General features: G+C 40.9%; 2 protein-coding genes across 2 annotated transcripts in view; one reads left to right on the top strand and one right to left on the bottom strand.

Annotated features, from left to right (window-relative positions):
* Positions 1 to 306: 306 nt before the first annotated feature.
* On the bottom strand, positions 307 to 2,926 carry CSUI_001993 (uncharacterized protein). The gene is made up of 2 exons (XM_068062195.1): positions 1,995 to 2,926; positions 307 to 1,100 (listed from the first exon to the last, which is right to left on the bottom strand). The coding sequence occupies exons 1-2, from the start codon at positions 2,427 to 2,429 to the stop codon at positions 918 to 920; spliced, it is 618 nt and encodes a 205-aa protein (XP_067925828.1). The 5' UTR covers positions 2,430 to 2,926; the 3' UTR covers positions 307 to 917.
* A 62-nt stretch (positions 2,927 to 2,988) lies between these two features.
* The window catches only part of CSUI_001992 (microfibrillar-associated protein), a 14,656-nt gene continuing 3,794 nt past the window's right edge, over positions 2,989 to 13,850 (top strand). Inside the window, exons 1-11 of the mRNA XM_068062194.1 lie at positions 2,989 to 4,510; positions 5,481 to 5,625; positions 6,159 to 6,215; positions 6,965 to 7,242; positions 8,210 to 8,473; positions 9,456 to 9,530; positions 10,270 to 10,401; positions 11,206 to 11,279; positions 12,302 to 12,477; positions 13,303 to 13,369; positions 13,550 to 13,766. Coding sequence (XP_067925827.1) covers positions 4,397 to 4,510; positions 5,481 to 5,625; positions 6,159 to 6,215; positions 6,965 to 7,242; positions 8,210 to 8,473; positions 9,456 to 9,530; positions 10,270 to 10,401; positions 11,206 to 11,279; positions 12,302 to 12,477; positions 13,303 to 13,355 — 1,368 coding nt within the window. The 5' untranslated portion in view covers positions 2,989 to 4,396 and the 3' untranslated portion in view covers positions 13,356 to 13,369; positions 13,550 to 13,766. The remainder of the gene's footprint in view (positions 4,511 to 5,480; positions 5,626 to 6,158; positions 6,216 to 6,964; positions 7,243 to 8,209; positions 8,474 to 9,455; positions 9,531 to 10,269; positions 10,402 to 11,205; positions 11,280 to 12,301; positions 12,478 to 13,302; positions 13,370 to 13,549; positions 13,767 to 13,850) is intronic.

Here is a 13,850-nt window from a genome sequence, read left to right as displayed (position 1 = left end):
TCTTCTTCTTCTTCTCTCTTTACGATATTCTTCATTCAGTCTATCTCTTTCTCTCTCTAAATCTCTAGATTGCTATGCTCTCTCAACTGGACAATGAAGAAAAAGAGGGAGAAAGAGGAAGAGAAGACCAAACAAGAGAAGAGAATGTAAAGAAATCTTCGAGCTCCGTCTTTTTCGAGAGTGAAGAGAAGCGAAGAAGAAGAAGAAACAAATAAAGAGAGAAAGATTGAGATAGCCTCTTCTCTATTCACGAGGTCATTTTGCTTCGAAAGTAGGAAGAAGCCGAACTCAACTCAAGTGTATATACACCAGACAGAAAGCAAGCGAAGGAAGAACAAGAAGAAGAGACGCATCTTCTTCTCTCCAATTTCAACTGTAGAGAGATCGTTCTTTCTTCTCTTCAGCCCAGTGTGTATGCTTCTTTTCTATTACAAGCGCAGCTCTAACCTGCTTCATGTCGCCTTTCTTCTTTTCTTTCCGCGTTTTTCTCCTCTTCACTTTTCTTCTTTTCAAAGAGAGACATTCACCCAAAACAGCCTTTTCTTAACAAGAACTTTATCAATCGCCCTCATTCCTTTCTCATTCAGATTCTTCTTTACTGACCTCTCATTCATTCTTCACTTGCAAAAGTAATACACACTCCATGCCACAGACAAGACCACCGAAGCTACATGCAAATACATAGGCATACATACATCTACACACATACATGCATATATACATATCTATACATATATATATATATACGTAGATCGAAAAGAGAGAATGGCCTTGAAGAGAACTTGAGGAGAAAAGAAAAGAAGAAGAGAGATATCTGGAAGAAGAGGATAGCTTCATTTCTCCAGAATAGAAAAGAGATCTCTCCATCAAGGAGATCAAAAGAAGAGGAAGAAGAAGACTGGGGCTAGTGTCTTTTTCTACTTAAGGTAGACAATATGATCTGTATGATATAAATTCCCTACGGTCGCCTGTCGATTGAGAAGATCTCGATGCTTCTGCATTCTCTCTTTGAAATTTTCGACATCCTCGAGTAAAGAGGAAAAGGACTGCCTCCTCTTGCCTGTCATTTTCTCTCGAATCTTCGCAAAGTCTTCATCCGCCTGTACATACACCCGAACACAGACAAACGAACACTGAAGACAAAGAGGAGGACAACGAAGAAGAGGGAGGAGAGAGGAGAAGCAAATCCACACAGGCATATACAAGCAGACATAGCCATATCTATTCTTATCTTACACGTTGCATCGATAGATAGATATATATACATCTAAGGAGGAGGTATGTAGAAGAAGATGATTGACGTAGGGGAGGAGACAGAGAAAAGTAGAGAGACTTCGATAGAAAAGGAAATAAGAGAAAAACCTAGAGTCACGTGTTGCTACTCTCTCATGGCTCAGAGAAAGATCAACAGAGAGAAAGAAAAGAAGACCCACGTGGTAAATCAGAAAGAAGAAAGAGATGCTTATTCTGAAGAGAAGGAAAGAAAGAAAGGAATCTCTTCTCCAGTCACATAGAAGAACTACAACTGCGGGCGGTGTCTGTACATACACCCTAACTTCTATCAATTGACACTCTTTACTGTCATCTTGTACATGAACTCCTTCTACTTATGCGTTAACTTGATAGAACATGATGAAAAGAAAATAGATTCTGCACACAGAAACCCCCTCCATCTTTCTCTTTTCCTTTTTCTTTCCTCTGTTTCTTTTTCTTTTTGTTTCTTTCTCTCTGACCACACCCCGTAGTGATAGCATTCCTTGGCTTGCAAATCCAATCCAAAACACACAGAGACACACGCCTCCTTCTCTCCTTCTTTAGAGCTCTTTCTTTCTTTCTTTAGAGCACTTTCTTTCTACCGCTTCGCTTCTGAGCTGTTGAATCGTGTCTCTCTCAGATCGCTTGGGATCCTTTTCATAAGAAGAAAGATAAAAGAAAGAAAGACAAGCGAGAAGAAAGAAAGAGAGATAGATAGATAGACGAGTGATCGATCATACCCGGCGAGTGAAGTATTGCTTGTACATGGGAGACTTAAATCTGTTTGCAGCGGCTTGAACCTCTTGATAGAGATTCTCCATATCTCTCGAGAGCTCCTCGAGAATTCTCTCTTCTTCCTGCGCGACTGACTCGTCGGAAACGTTACAGATACTTAAGAATCTCTTCTTGTTTAACAGGCCGGAAGACGACACATCCTCCCTACACGAAGCAGAGAAAGAAGAAGGAGAAAGAGACGGAGAAGAAAAAGAAGAAGAGAAAGAAAGGGACGATGACGAGGAAGAAGAAGTCGTGGAGATGTGTTGCTTGTTAGGAAAAAGAACGAAAGAGAATCTCTTTGTTGAAGCAGCGATGAGACTTCTCTTAGAGAAAAGAAAAGGAGAAGGAGGAGAAGACAAAAGAAGAGAAATCGAGACGGCTTTTCTTGGGACCAACATGGTGACCGAAAGCGAAAAAGAAGAGGTCAAGAAGAACGGCGACGAGGAATCGACACACAAAGAGAGAAAGAAAGAAGGATGGGAAGAGAAAGAAAGCAAAAGAAAAAAGAGAAAGGTGGGTCATAGAAAGCTAGGTCCTTTCTTCTCCGCGTTTTGTGTGCGCGTCTCCTATTCACAAGAGAGAGGGATGCAAAGAAGCATCGATCCAGAGAAGAATGAGAAAGAAGAAGAAAGAAACATTCTTCACTCCCGTGCGCATATGTGTCTATCTCTCTCTTCCTTTTTCAAGAGGGAAATCAGATAACTCTCCTGCAAAGAAAGAAACGTAAGAATGGAAGAAAAGTAACGAAGAAAAGAAAGAAATCGACAAGAAATTTTATCTATGATAGTTATGTTGAAGCATGCAAAGATAGAAAGAAAGAAGGAATAGAGCTCGTCTACGAGAGGAGACGAGTCGCTCCGCCGCATGGGCTTTCTTCTCTCCTGTTCTTTTTCTTCTCTCCTCTCTCTCTCTCCGTCTCGTCTCCTTACCATACTTTCTCAACATCCCTACGGGAGAAATGTCTGGTAAATGGGAAGACTCTTCGGCTGCAAATCTTCCCCTGATGTGCCCATGTATTTACTTACATGTATAGTAGCTCTCATGTGCGTAGATGTGTGCGTGCGAATCTTCCCATGAGGGTGTGTATGCGTTTCTCTACTTCTTAGGGTGTAAGAGAAAACAGATAGTCCGTCGGTTGTCCTCAATATCTTTTCGGTGCGAGACGAATTCTCCGTTCTCATGTTGGAAGTCTCCCGGGGTGATTTCTCTTAGTCTCATCCACGTGTATATACACCCCAACCAAGTGCACAGACACGCGAACCCAGGTGTACATACACCCGAACGCAGGTGGATGTACACCCGGAAATAAACTCCTTGAGCTTCTTTATCGAGGGAAAAAGTGAGGATGCAGATATGTCCCATGCTACTGTAATGATCATGTTCTTTGCTCTCTTTGTTTCTTTCTCCCTTTCTCTTTCCTCATTCTTGGTTCATCGCCTTATATAAGAGACTCATTTCTTTTTGATCTGCATGCGCATCTCTTGGCTTTTTATCTTTTCCGTCCATTCAAATCGCTTTCTCCCTTCGCTTCTTCTTCCTTTCTCTCCGTCTAATCTTCCTGCCTTTCAGTCTGATTTGCAAGCGGTCCGAGATTTCTCGAGAGAAGGAATCGCATTCTCTTTTGTCTCTCTTCCTCTTTTCACGGCTCTCCTTTCTTCTCATCTTAACTCTTCTTCATCCCTTACTTCTCCTCAGACAGTTTCTCGTTAAGCTTTACTAACTTCGTTTTCTGTTTCTTCTTTTCGTTTTGCTTCATATCTAATTCTTGCTTCCTGGTAGAAGTTGTCTTTCCTTCCACTCTTCACACTTGGTGCTTATCTTTCTTCTGCTGCTTACTCTCTCTGTAAGATGTAAAGCCCATTCGGCCTCGAGCTTCCTTCCTTCTCTTCTCTTTGTTTCTTTTCTTATCTCTCCCAGTCTCTTCCTCTCATTCTCATTATCTTCCATCTTCTTTCTGTCTTTCTACAAGAGGTGAAGAGGCGAACATCTACATCAAGTATGCCCCTGGCTTCTATTGAAACATGTGAAGTTTGCCTTTCTTCTCTTTTCTTTTTCTTCTCGTCGTTCTTCTTCTTCTTTCTTCTCCTCCAGACTTAGCATCTTCATTACACCCTTAGTAGATCTTCTAGAGAGGCGGGGGAGAGTGGAAGTTTGATCTATCTCCCTTTCTTTTTTCTGTCTCTCTTCATACGTCGATCTTTTATCTTCAGTCCTCCTCTTTTCTTCTTCTTTCTTACTTGCTTTCCACCAGCAAGGACAAACGGAATAAGGAGTTGAGCTCTCCAGACTGTGCGCAATGGAAAGAAGAAGAGGAGAAGAATAAAAAGAAAGAAAGAAAGACAGAGAATAGAGAGATCTCTTCAAGATGTCGGCAGCAGATATTCATAGTATTTTGTATAGAGGAGAAGATCCTCTTAAACAGAAGTTCGAGCCGCAGAAGGAAAAGAAAGTCTACGTGCCAAGGTATTGGCCTGGAAAAGTAAGAAAGAAAGGGACAAACGTGTACATACATAGTTACGTACATACGGAGGTACACAGATGTTTGTCTATCTATAGACAGACAGATTTACCCAGATAGACAGATATCTATATCTAATGCTCGCTCTTTGTTCTCTCTTTCTCAGCTTCATATCGAGGCATCTTTCTATGTACTTATCTGTCTTTCGTCTGTCTGTTTATTTTTCCCTACATGTCTTCTATTTGAAGATACGTCCTTCCATATCTGTTTACACACATAGGTACTCGCGTATGTATATATATATATCTCTATCTCCATAGTTAGATGTATATCTTTATGAGTACCACTCGATGTTACAGATCTATGTATCTACATACATATATCTACATACATATATATATATATATATATAGGTATATAGGTATATATATGTATGCGTATACATGGAGATGACTCTGTATGTGTTTTCGATAGGTGTGGTATGTGACCGAGAGTCTTGACCCTCTTGCTCTTATTGCAAGTGTAGTCTACGGCCTCTCGCTCTTCTAAAAGGAGAAGGACAGATCTAGGTAGATAGAGAGATAGATAGACATGCGTAGAGCGATAGATCTTAGTAGGGAGAGAGAGGAGGAAAGGCAATCACGCCTATGCAGATGAATACAAACCCCCACTCTCTGACCAACTAAAACTTCCCCGCTCTTCTCTTTTGCACATGCCTAGACGTATATCTTTATCTATCTATCTATCTATCAATCTTGAGTTTATCTATCTATCTATCTACCGTTCTACCATTCTAGATATCCTCTATGTAGAAGGATGTTTAGCATGCATGCATGTATCTCTTGGCATGTGGAAGAGATCTTCTGCAGTGTTCGGCGAGAGTATCGATGCACCGAGGCGGCTGTGTTTCATGGCGCCTCCCATCCTGTTGAAGCATCTTGTCCTTTCTTTTCTTTTTCTTTCTTTTTTGCGTTTCTTCTTCTTCCGCAAGGTCCCTGAGAAAGGAGAAGATGAAGACTACTCAGGCGGATCTTCAGATGAGGAAAGCCTGGCCGTTAAGCAGCAGCGCATGCAAGCTGTCCTACAAGAGAATCGACGATTGCATCGACTTGCTCGCGCTGTCTCAACTGTCAAGCGTGAGATAACTTTCATTCTTCTTTAGCAGACACATTCACACAAAAAGAGAAGGAAATCTTTAGACGCCTCTTCTTTCTTATATCTGTACAGATCTGTCTCTCTCTATATATACACATGTGTCGCTAAATATATCTACGGAGGTAGATATGTAGATACACTGGTACGCATAAGTGTCTATAGAGTGTATATCTACGTATGTATAGATAGCTGCGCGTAGAGGGACATCTCTCCAGCATCTCTATGATGGTCATGCATGCATTTGCATGCATTTATGGGGGATGAAGTTTTGAAGAGAAGGAAGAAGAGTCTCACCGAGATGAGAGAATCGATGACGCTCCTCTTTTCTTTTTTTTCTTCTTCTCTTCTCTTCTCTCTCTGTCTTTTGTGTTGCGCGAGTGAAGATGCAAAACAGAGAAGTCTAAGTTTTGCGGAGAGAGAGAGAGAGCTGGTCTCGCCAACGTGTCAGAGAATGCAAGTTAAGCTTTTCTTTTTCTTCCTTTTCTTTTCTTCCTTCTCTTGTCTTTTCCTCCAGCGAATATCGAAGAGCGTCGACAGATTCATGAAGCTATCATTGTCGAGGCAGAGAAAGGTAAGATCACCTTCTTGTCTTTTTCTTTCTTTCTTTCTTTCTTTCTTTGCGTCCTTGCGATGTATCTTTTCTTCTTGCGTTCTTCTTTCTTTTTCATACATCCTACGTCACTTCCTCTCCTGTACGTACCTCTTCATGGATAGGAGGAGAGAGAGAGATAGGACTGCATGCACTCCAGTACATACATCAGATATGCATCTACACATCTCCATATGTATATATACACAAATGATGAGGATCAGTATATTCCCATCCATCTATCTATCTTTCTTTATCTACCTATCCATATTGTAGATATGTACGTACGTACGTACGTGTAGGTTTTCTCCGGACATATTGCCCGGTCAGGGGATATCATGTGAAGGTAGATAGACAGATAGCTATTGGTAGATATGTAGGTAGATGTAGATACCTATAGAGATGGATGGGTATAAATAGCTAGACATATAGATGGGTATGTACATATAAACGTATATCTATTTGTATGTCCCTGGATACGTCGTGTGTAGAAAGAGATGACATATGTATCCCGTCATATGTCTTTGTGCATGTATTACTGTCTGTATATATATATGCATATATATATATATATATGTGTATATGCTTTATATATATATATATATGTATACGTATATGTATATGCATGCATGTATATGGGCATCTCGGGTTTGATGTGTTGCCGTCAATGTAGGCTGGTAGACTAAGAAAGCAACTGTGTGTTTCTGCTTTCTTTTCTTTATCTTTCGAAGATCGAGAGGCTCTCGAGAGACGTCGTCGATTAAAGGAGCGAGAGAAAGAAGATGAAAAAGAGGAAGAAGAGAAAGAAGAAGAAGAGAACGACGAAGCGAGAGAAAGAAGAAGACAAGCAGCTTTACAGAGAAGAAGAGAAGAAGAGAAGCTTTTAGAAGAACAGCAAAGTCAGCTCAGACTGGATGAAGAAGAAGAAGATGAAGAATCCTCCTCATCCGCTTATTCTACAGACAGCGACGATTACGACGACCCTGCTTCTACCGTTCTCCACAAACCTGTAAGAGTCTCTTCTCTCTCCTTACACCCCTAGGGATGCTAGAGATAGAGAGATAGATAGATAGGTTGCCGATCAAAGATAGAGAATAGAGAGTTAGATGGAGGAGATAAAGGATGTGAGACGCCTTCAGTTTTGTCTATGGAACTTCTCTGGAATTGTGTGTCTGTAGTGTACATACAGTTGCAGAGAAGTTCTATATACACTCTCTACGCTGTATACATTATATGAATATATATATATATCTGTATATGTATACATACAGGTATGTATGTATGTATATTCAGGCAATGGTGGATAGACACGTGTGTAGTAGTTCCTTCATGAGATTTCCTACGTAGTGATGTGCTAAAGCCCGGGATAAGAATAGCAGGGTATCGAAGAAGAAGAAGATGAAGTTTATCTTTCTCCTACCGATCCCTTCCTTTTCTGTCTCTCTCTCTTTCTCTGTATATCTGTCTATAAATGTATGTATATGTATACGTGCATACCAAGCGTGCTGTGCAGATGAACGACTTGGCATGCAGAGTTTTGACTACTCACGCCCTTTTTCTCGACGAAGCCTGCCCCCTCTCCATCTCTTTCCATCTTCTTTGCCAGGAGGATACCCAAGGCTTTTTCACCGATGTTTCTTTACTAATCTTCGGTCTCTCTATCTGCCTGTCTTTGATCTATCTTCAATCCGTCTATCTATCTATCTGCCTATCTAGCTGTCTATCTCCAATCTAGTCATCTCTCTCTCCATGTATCGAGATGACGTTCTTCCGTGTCTGTCTTTCCGCACAGTCTGCGCGACTGCGCGTGCATGAGTCCTTCAGTTAGGTATATATCCTCCATATACTTACATACACATATTTGCATAGATATATGTATGTATGTGCGTCTCTATGTCTGTATGTCTCTATATATATATATATGTGTGTATAGGGGGTTGGAGTTCTTGTTTGTTTCTTTGTCTTTTTCTGTGTAGGTGTTTGTCCCCAAAGAGAAGAGAGAGACGGTCCGTGAGAGAGAGAGACAGGAAGCAGAGGAGTTGAAGAGACAAGAAGAAGAAGATCGAAAGCTCGCAGAGAGAAAGAGAGAATCGAAGAAGATGCTCTATGAGGCTCTACAGAAAGAAGAAGAAGAAATGCGCACACATATTCTCAAAGATCAGAAGAATCTAGGAGAAAACGAACAAGAAGAGGAAGAAGAAATCCCGGATGATACCGATGGACTCGATGCTGAAGCTGAGGTATCACACAAACCCACAGTGTCACCTCCACCTCCACTCCTATCGCTATGATGACTGTCACTATGACTACTCATAGCTTCGATGCTAGGCATGCACATACACAGGCAAACTCAAGACGTCTCTTTACAATTGAACACTTCTATCTATCTACCTATCCGACATTCTAGATTAGAGACAGATGGATCTTTCTATCCATCTATCTCTAATCTATCTATGTCTCTACGGATCTTTACTCGGTCTGTCCATCTTGAATCGATCTCTCTATATACCGAACGGTTGACCGATGACGTACCATACACATAGATAGCATAATACATATATATATATATATATATCTCCTGATATAAGCGAACGTAAGTGTTAGATACATGCATGTACGTCCACATATAGAGAGAGGTAGGTCTACGCAGATGTCTGTATATATCTTTCTCTATGTCTATCTATGTGTGTTCGTATGTGAATGGCGATATGCGTGAATTGTGCTTGGGGGGGTCGGCATGAGGCTTCAGTTGTCTTGGAGGATTGCAGAGAAAAAATTCACGAGAGCAAGGTGTATATACACTTCGCAATGTGGCTATCTGTACTCTTTCTCAACTGGATGTCTATGCATCTGATACAATGCTCTATCTCTATGTAGTTTTATAGATACATGCATATGTATATCTGCGTATGAAGTGACTGAGAGGATTCCTGGACTTTTCTCTTCTCACTCTTTCAGAGAAATAGGCTTTCTTCTCTTCTTCTTTTTCTTCTTCTCCTCCTCCCTTCTCTCTTTTCTATCCATCGTTTGCTACGGCGGTCGATCTTTTTGGTCTGTTCTTTTGTTTCTTTCGATTTGAACGTATCCAACACTTCTCAAACGGGTTGTTTCTTTGATTCTTTTGCTTCTCTTTCTTTCTTTCTTTCTCTCTTGTTAATTTTGATCTTGGGAGCTTTCTTTCCTTGTGTGCTTCTACATGCGTGTGTGTCTCTGTGTGTCTAGTATGAGGCCTGGAAAGCGCGTGAGTTGCATCGCATAAAGAGAGATCAAGAAGAAAGACAAGCCCGCGAAAAATTCGTAAGGCAAATACACCTCGTCTTCTCTCTCTCTCCTCTTCTCTCTCCTCTTCTCTTTCTTTCGCTCTTTCTCTCCCCTTCTCCTCTCTCCCTCTCTCTTCCGCTCTTTCTCTCCTCTGCGCTCTCTCTCTTTCTCTTCTTCTCTCTGTCTTTCTGTCTCGTTTTTCTCTTCTTGCTGTCTAGTGTTCTATCTCTTTCTGTCTACGAATCGTCTTCCTTTTTTCTTTTCTTCTTTGATCTGTCGCTTCCGTGAGTATCACGCCCAATGGAAAGCAAGAAGAAGAAGAAGAACTCGAGAAAAGAAGAAGATGAAGGAAAGGGAGAGAAAGACAGAAAAAGCAGAAGACGGCGGGTCTTACAGGACGTAGCTGCTCTTCACGCACAGCACGTAGAGAACCGCAGAGCTCAAAGGGGAGTATCGCGATACACACGTAGATTACAGATGGAGAGATAGATTAAAGATGGAGAGAGAGATACGTGAAGATAGATCAAGGGTAAATAGATAGATACATATAGATCTTCTTATCATATGTGTAGATGTGCATGGAGATATAGAGCTTTGTATGTGTGTGCTGGTGGGGTTTATGTGTGTACTGTAATAGATCTAGAGTACCTGTACATGTCTCTCTCTCTCTCTCCATATGTTGTCTAGGTTGACGAGGCCTTCTCTTCAATACAGAAGATTCTATGGATCTTCCCTTTCTCTCTTTTCTTTCTTTCTTGCTTGCTTTCTTCTTCAGTTGGAGGCTCTGGAGAGAAGGCGTAACATGACGGAAGAGGAGAGAAGACTGGATGATCGACAGCTCGATGCCATGCAGCCCAGGAGAGAAGTGAAGTATAAATACCAATTCATGCAAAAGTACTATCACCGTGTAAGTCTAATCACTTCTCATTCTTCTTCTCTTTCTTCTTCTTTTTCTTCTCTTTCTTTTTCATCTTTGGATTGTGCGTCCTCTTTCTCTCTGTATATGACGTGAGTAGACATTTTACGCAGTATGTGTCTATTTATTGTGTATAGGTAGATGTATAGGTGTGGGTACGTCAGTTCTTCTCTATCTTCATATTCCCTTCGTGGATATACATACTTACTTATATATATCTGTGTATACGTATGTGTACGTAGAGTATGTCTATACATACATATGCCTATATACTCGTCTATGAAAGGACTCATATGTAGATATACATTGATGCCTGTATATGTGAAGGTACATACGTATGCATCTACAGGTAGATAAGTGTGTCTAACTGTCTATGTATATCTATGTTTCTATCTTTAATCTATGTATCTATCTATATGCAGGAGATACATGTGTATGATGCTGCCGTGTAAGTTCTTTCGCACTTATATACCTTTTTTTTCTCCTCAAGAAAGCTACTCTACAGGAAATGAAAGAAAGTACACCTCCGTATATCTATCCATCTATCTATCTATCTGTCTCTCTATCTATCTATCTATCTATATCTGTCCTTTCTCCGCAAGACTCGCAACTTTCTTTTCTTCGGGGTTTCTACTCTGAAAAGAAAGAAAGAAAAGAAGAAGAACACACTCAAACCTTTCTAGAAGAAAAGAATGCATGCATGCATGCAAAAGGGAATGTCAATGCTGCTGCTATTGTTCGTTATTACGCTTATTGTTTTCGGGTGTATGTACACTGCACACTTGTGTGAAACAGGGTGCTTTCTTTCAAGATCTTGCAAGGAGTGGGGAAGAGCCTCTTTATCTCAGAGATTATAACGCTCCTGTCGGGTAAGATACAAGCATACAGACAATCCCTCTTTCACTCTGTCAGCCCGAGATATCTCTAGGCGTATCTAGCTTAACGTTCTCTGATGGAGGTATGCTGGATGTAGTAGACGTCTACCGCCGTATGTGTAGGGTAGGAGTGACTTTCTTCGTAGATATGAATAAAGTGATCTCTCAGTGAAGACCCAATTGTATAGCATCCCCTTCATCCTGACTGCAGAGAAGTACTCTAACCTCCACAATTATCACGTACATATCATCTGGATACCCAAGTAACTACATAGGTCAGAGATATATAGATACATTCAAGATAGCTATGTGCGCGGAGATTCATTTTATCTTCTTCTCTGTCGTGTTCTTTCTTTCACGGTTGAAGTGTTTTGCCTTCTTTCTTCAACTTTCTTTTTTCCGTTCCGCAACTTTTCTCTTTTCGACAGATCGATTGCCGAGTCTTTGCATGCATTCCTCTCACTCTCTCCATGCTCTCTTTGTTTCTAGCTCTTTATTGTCCTTTACGCCTCCTTTCTCCTTTCTCTTCTTGTAGTTCACTTCATCTCTTTCTTTCTTCTCCCTTTCTCTCTCTCTCTCTCTCAAAAGTCTGTCTGCGTGGATTTCTTATCACATGGTCTTCTTGCCTTATCATTCTCGAAGCGCCAAGCATGTTCGTTATGTCTTTCCAGCACCCCTCTTAGGTCAGGGCATGCATTTGCACTAGGCATAAGAAGACGGGAGCCCGCATATAAGCGACATTGTAGACATACACCGCCATACACGCGCATGCATAAATATTCATATACATAGACAAACATATTCGTATACTACCCCTACTCCTACTACTACTCCTACAGCATAAATAGGTACCTTCATAACCCTACATACATCTTCATACATCCACCTTGGCTCATGTCCTTCGATGCGATGCATGGACTTCCCTCCCTCCTCTCTTTCTTTCTTTTCCTCTTTCTTTTTTCTTATCGATCTTTCTATCTTTCTTTCTGTGACTGACCTGTGGCGCTTCTTTGCAGAGAAGATAATTGGGATAAGAAGATTTTGCCTCAAGCCATGCGAGTGCGTCGAGGCGAGTTCGGGCGGCAAGGGCGTACGAAGCACACGCATCTTGTGGATGTCGATACGACAGACTTCTCAAGCGCCTGGGCCTTCAATAGCAAGATCAAAGAAAAGACAGACAGCCAACTCGCAGGTAGGACTCGACACCCACACACATATGCAACAAGAAATAGGAGAAGAACTTCGGGGTGAATTTAAAGAAAGCAGAAACGCATGCACCGTAGACACCATGAAAAAGACAGCGTCAAGACACAAAAAGAAACAGAGAAGTCAACTTTCGAGTCTCCTCTTCTTCCCTCTTCTCAAGACGCTCTTCTTCTCTACTCAACTTCGGTCATAGATAGATTGGAGACTGAGAGATTAACCATAGATAAATAGATAGACAGATAGATAGATAGTAATTCTCATATATATGTATGTATGTATATGTGTAGAGATGGATGTAGTGAGTTGAGCTAATATGGGTGGTAGTGATATGTATAGAGAGATACACGTGTCTTACGGACAGATACTATGTATGGAGAGATAGAAAAGAGATCTGCTGTCTCTTTCACTTCTCACGCCTCTCCAAATAGACTCGCTTGTTTGTCCCTACAGGACTTTTTTCTTCTTTCTTTTTCTTCTTCTGCCTCTCTCTTTCACTTACTGATGTCTCTGCCTACGTTCTGTATATCCATCTATCCACCCATATTTATATATCTATATATCTCTATATATATAGGTCTATTTCTCTATCTATCCGTATATATGTACATATTTACATCACGTATACCTTATGAATCTTCCCTTTCGTGAGCCACCGTGTAATACAGCAGATATGCATCTTAGATTCCTATATTGAAGCATCGTGAACGCTTTCTTTCTTATCTCTTTTTTATCTTCTCTTTCTTTCTTGTCCCTCTTTCTTTATTTTTTTCTGTCTCTTTACCTCTTTGTGTTTGTTCTCTGTGGTTCGTAGGGAGAAAAGGCGCGAAGGATTTTGATCGACCTGCCGCCAAGCCGAGAAAGTAGACGAAGCCAAAAATGTCAGTCTCTTCTTCTTCTCTCATCTTTCATCTCTTCTTTCTTTCTTTTTCTTTCTTTCTTTCCTTCTTTCCTTCTTTCTTTCTTGTTCTCTTGTCTTTGTTTCTTGTTAAGAAGCGAAACGTTCTTTTTTTCTTTCTTTCTTTGTTTCTTTTTCTGCATCATTTCTAACGATGATCGAGAATTCACTAAGAATGACAGAAAGAATGTTGGTTCACCAACGACGAGGAGGAAGAGCTCCCCAGTGAATGCATGCAAAGAACTCGAGAGATGTAGAGAAAAGCAAAGAAAGAAAGAAAGAATGGACAAGAAGAGACGACAAAACAAGGGGCTCCGTCTCTTTCTCTCGATAAGAAAATCGATCCATCTTCTGTATCAAGACAGGCATGAAAAGACACGGTGAGAAAGATAGAGAGAGGTCGAAGGCACAGATAGAGAGAGAGATTGAAGGGATATACATCAAAAATAGATAGATAGATAGAT

This window comes from Cystoisospora suis (genome assembly GCF_002600585.1).
Source record: "Cystoisospora suis strain Wien I chromosome Unknown contig_825, whole genome shotgun sequence".
NCBI classification, from domain to species: Eukaryota; Apicomplexa; class Conoidasida; order Eucoccidiorida; family Sarcocystidae; genus Cystoisospora; species Cystoisospora suis.
The sequence above is the reverse complement of the archived record's forward strand: the minus strand, read 5'-3'. Positions and strand labels throughout refer to the sequence as shown.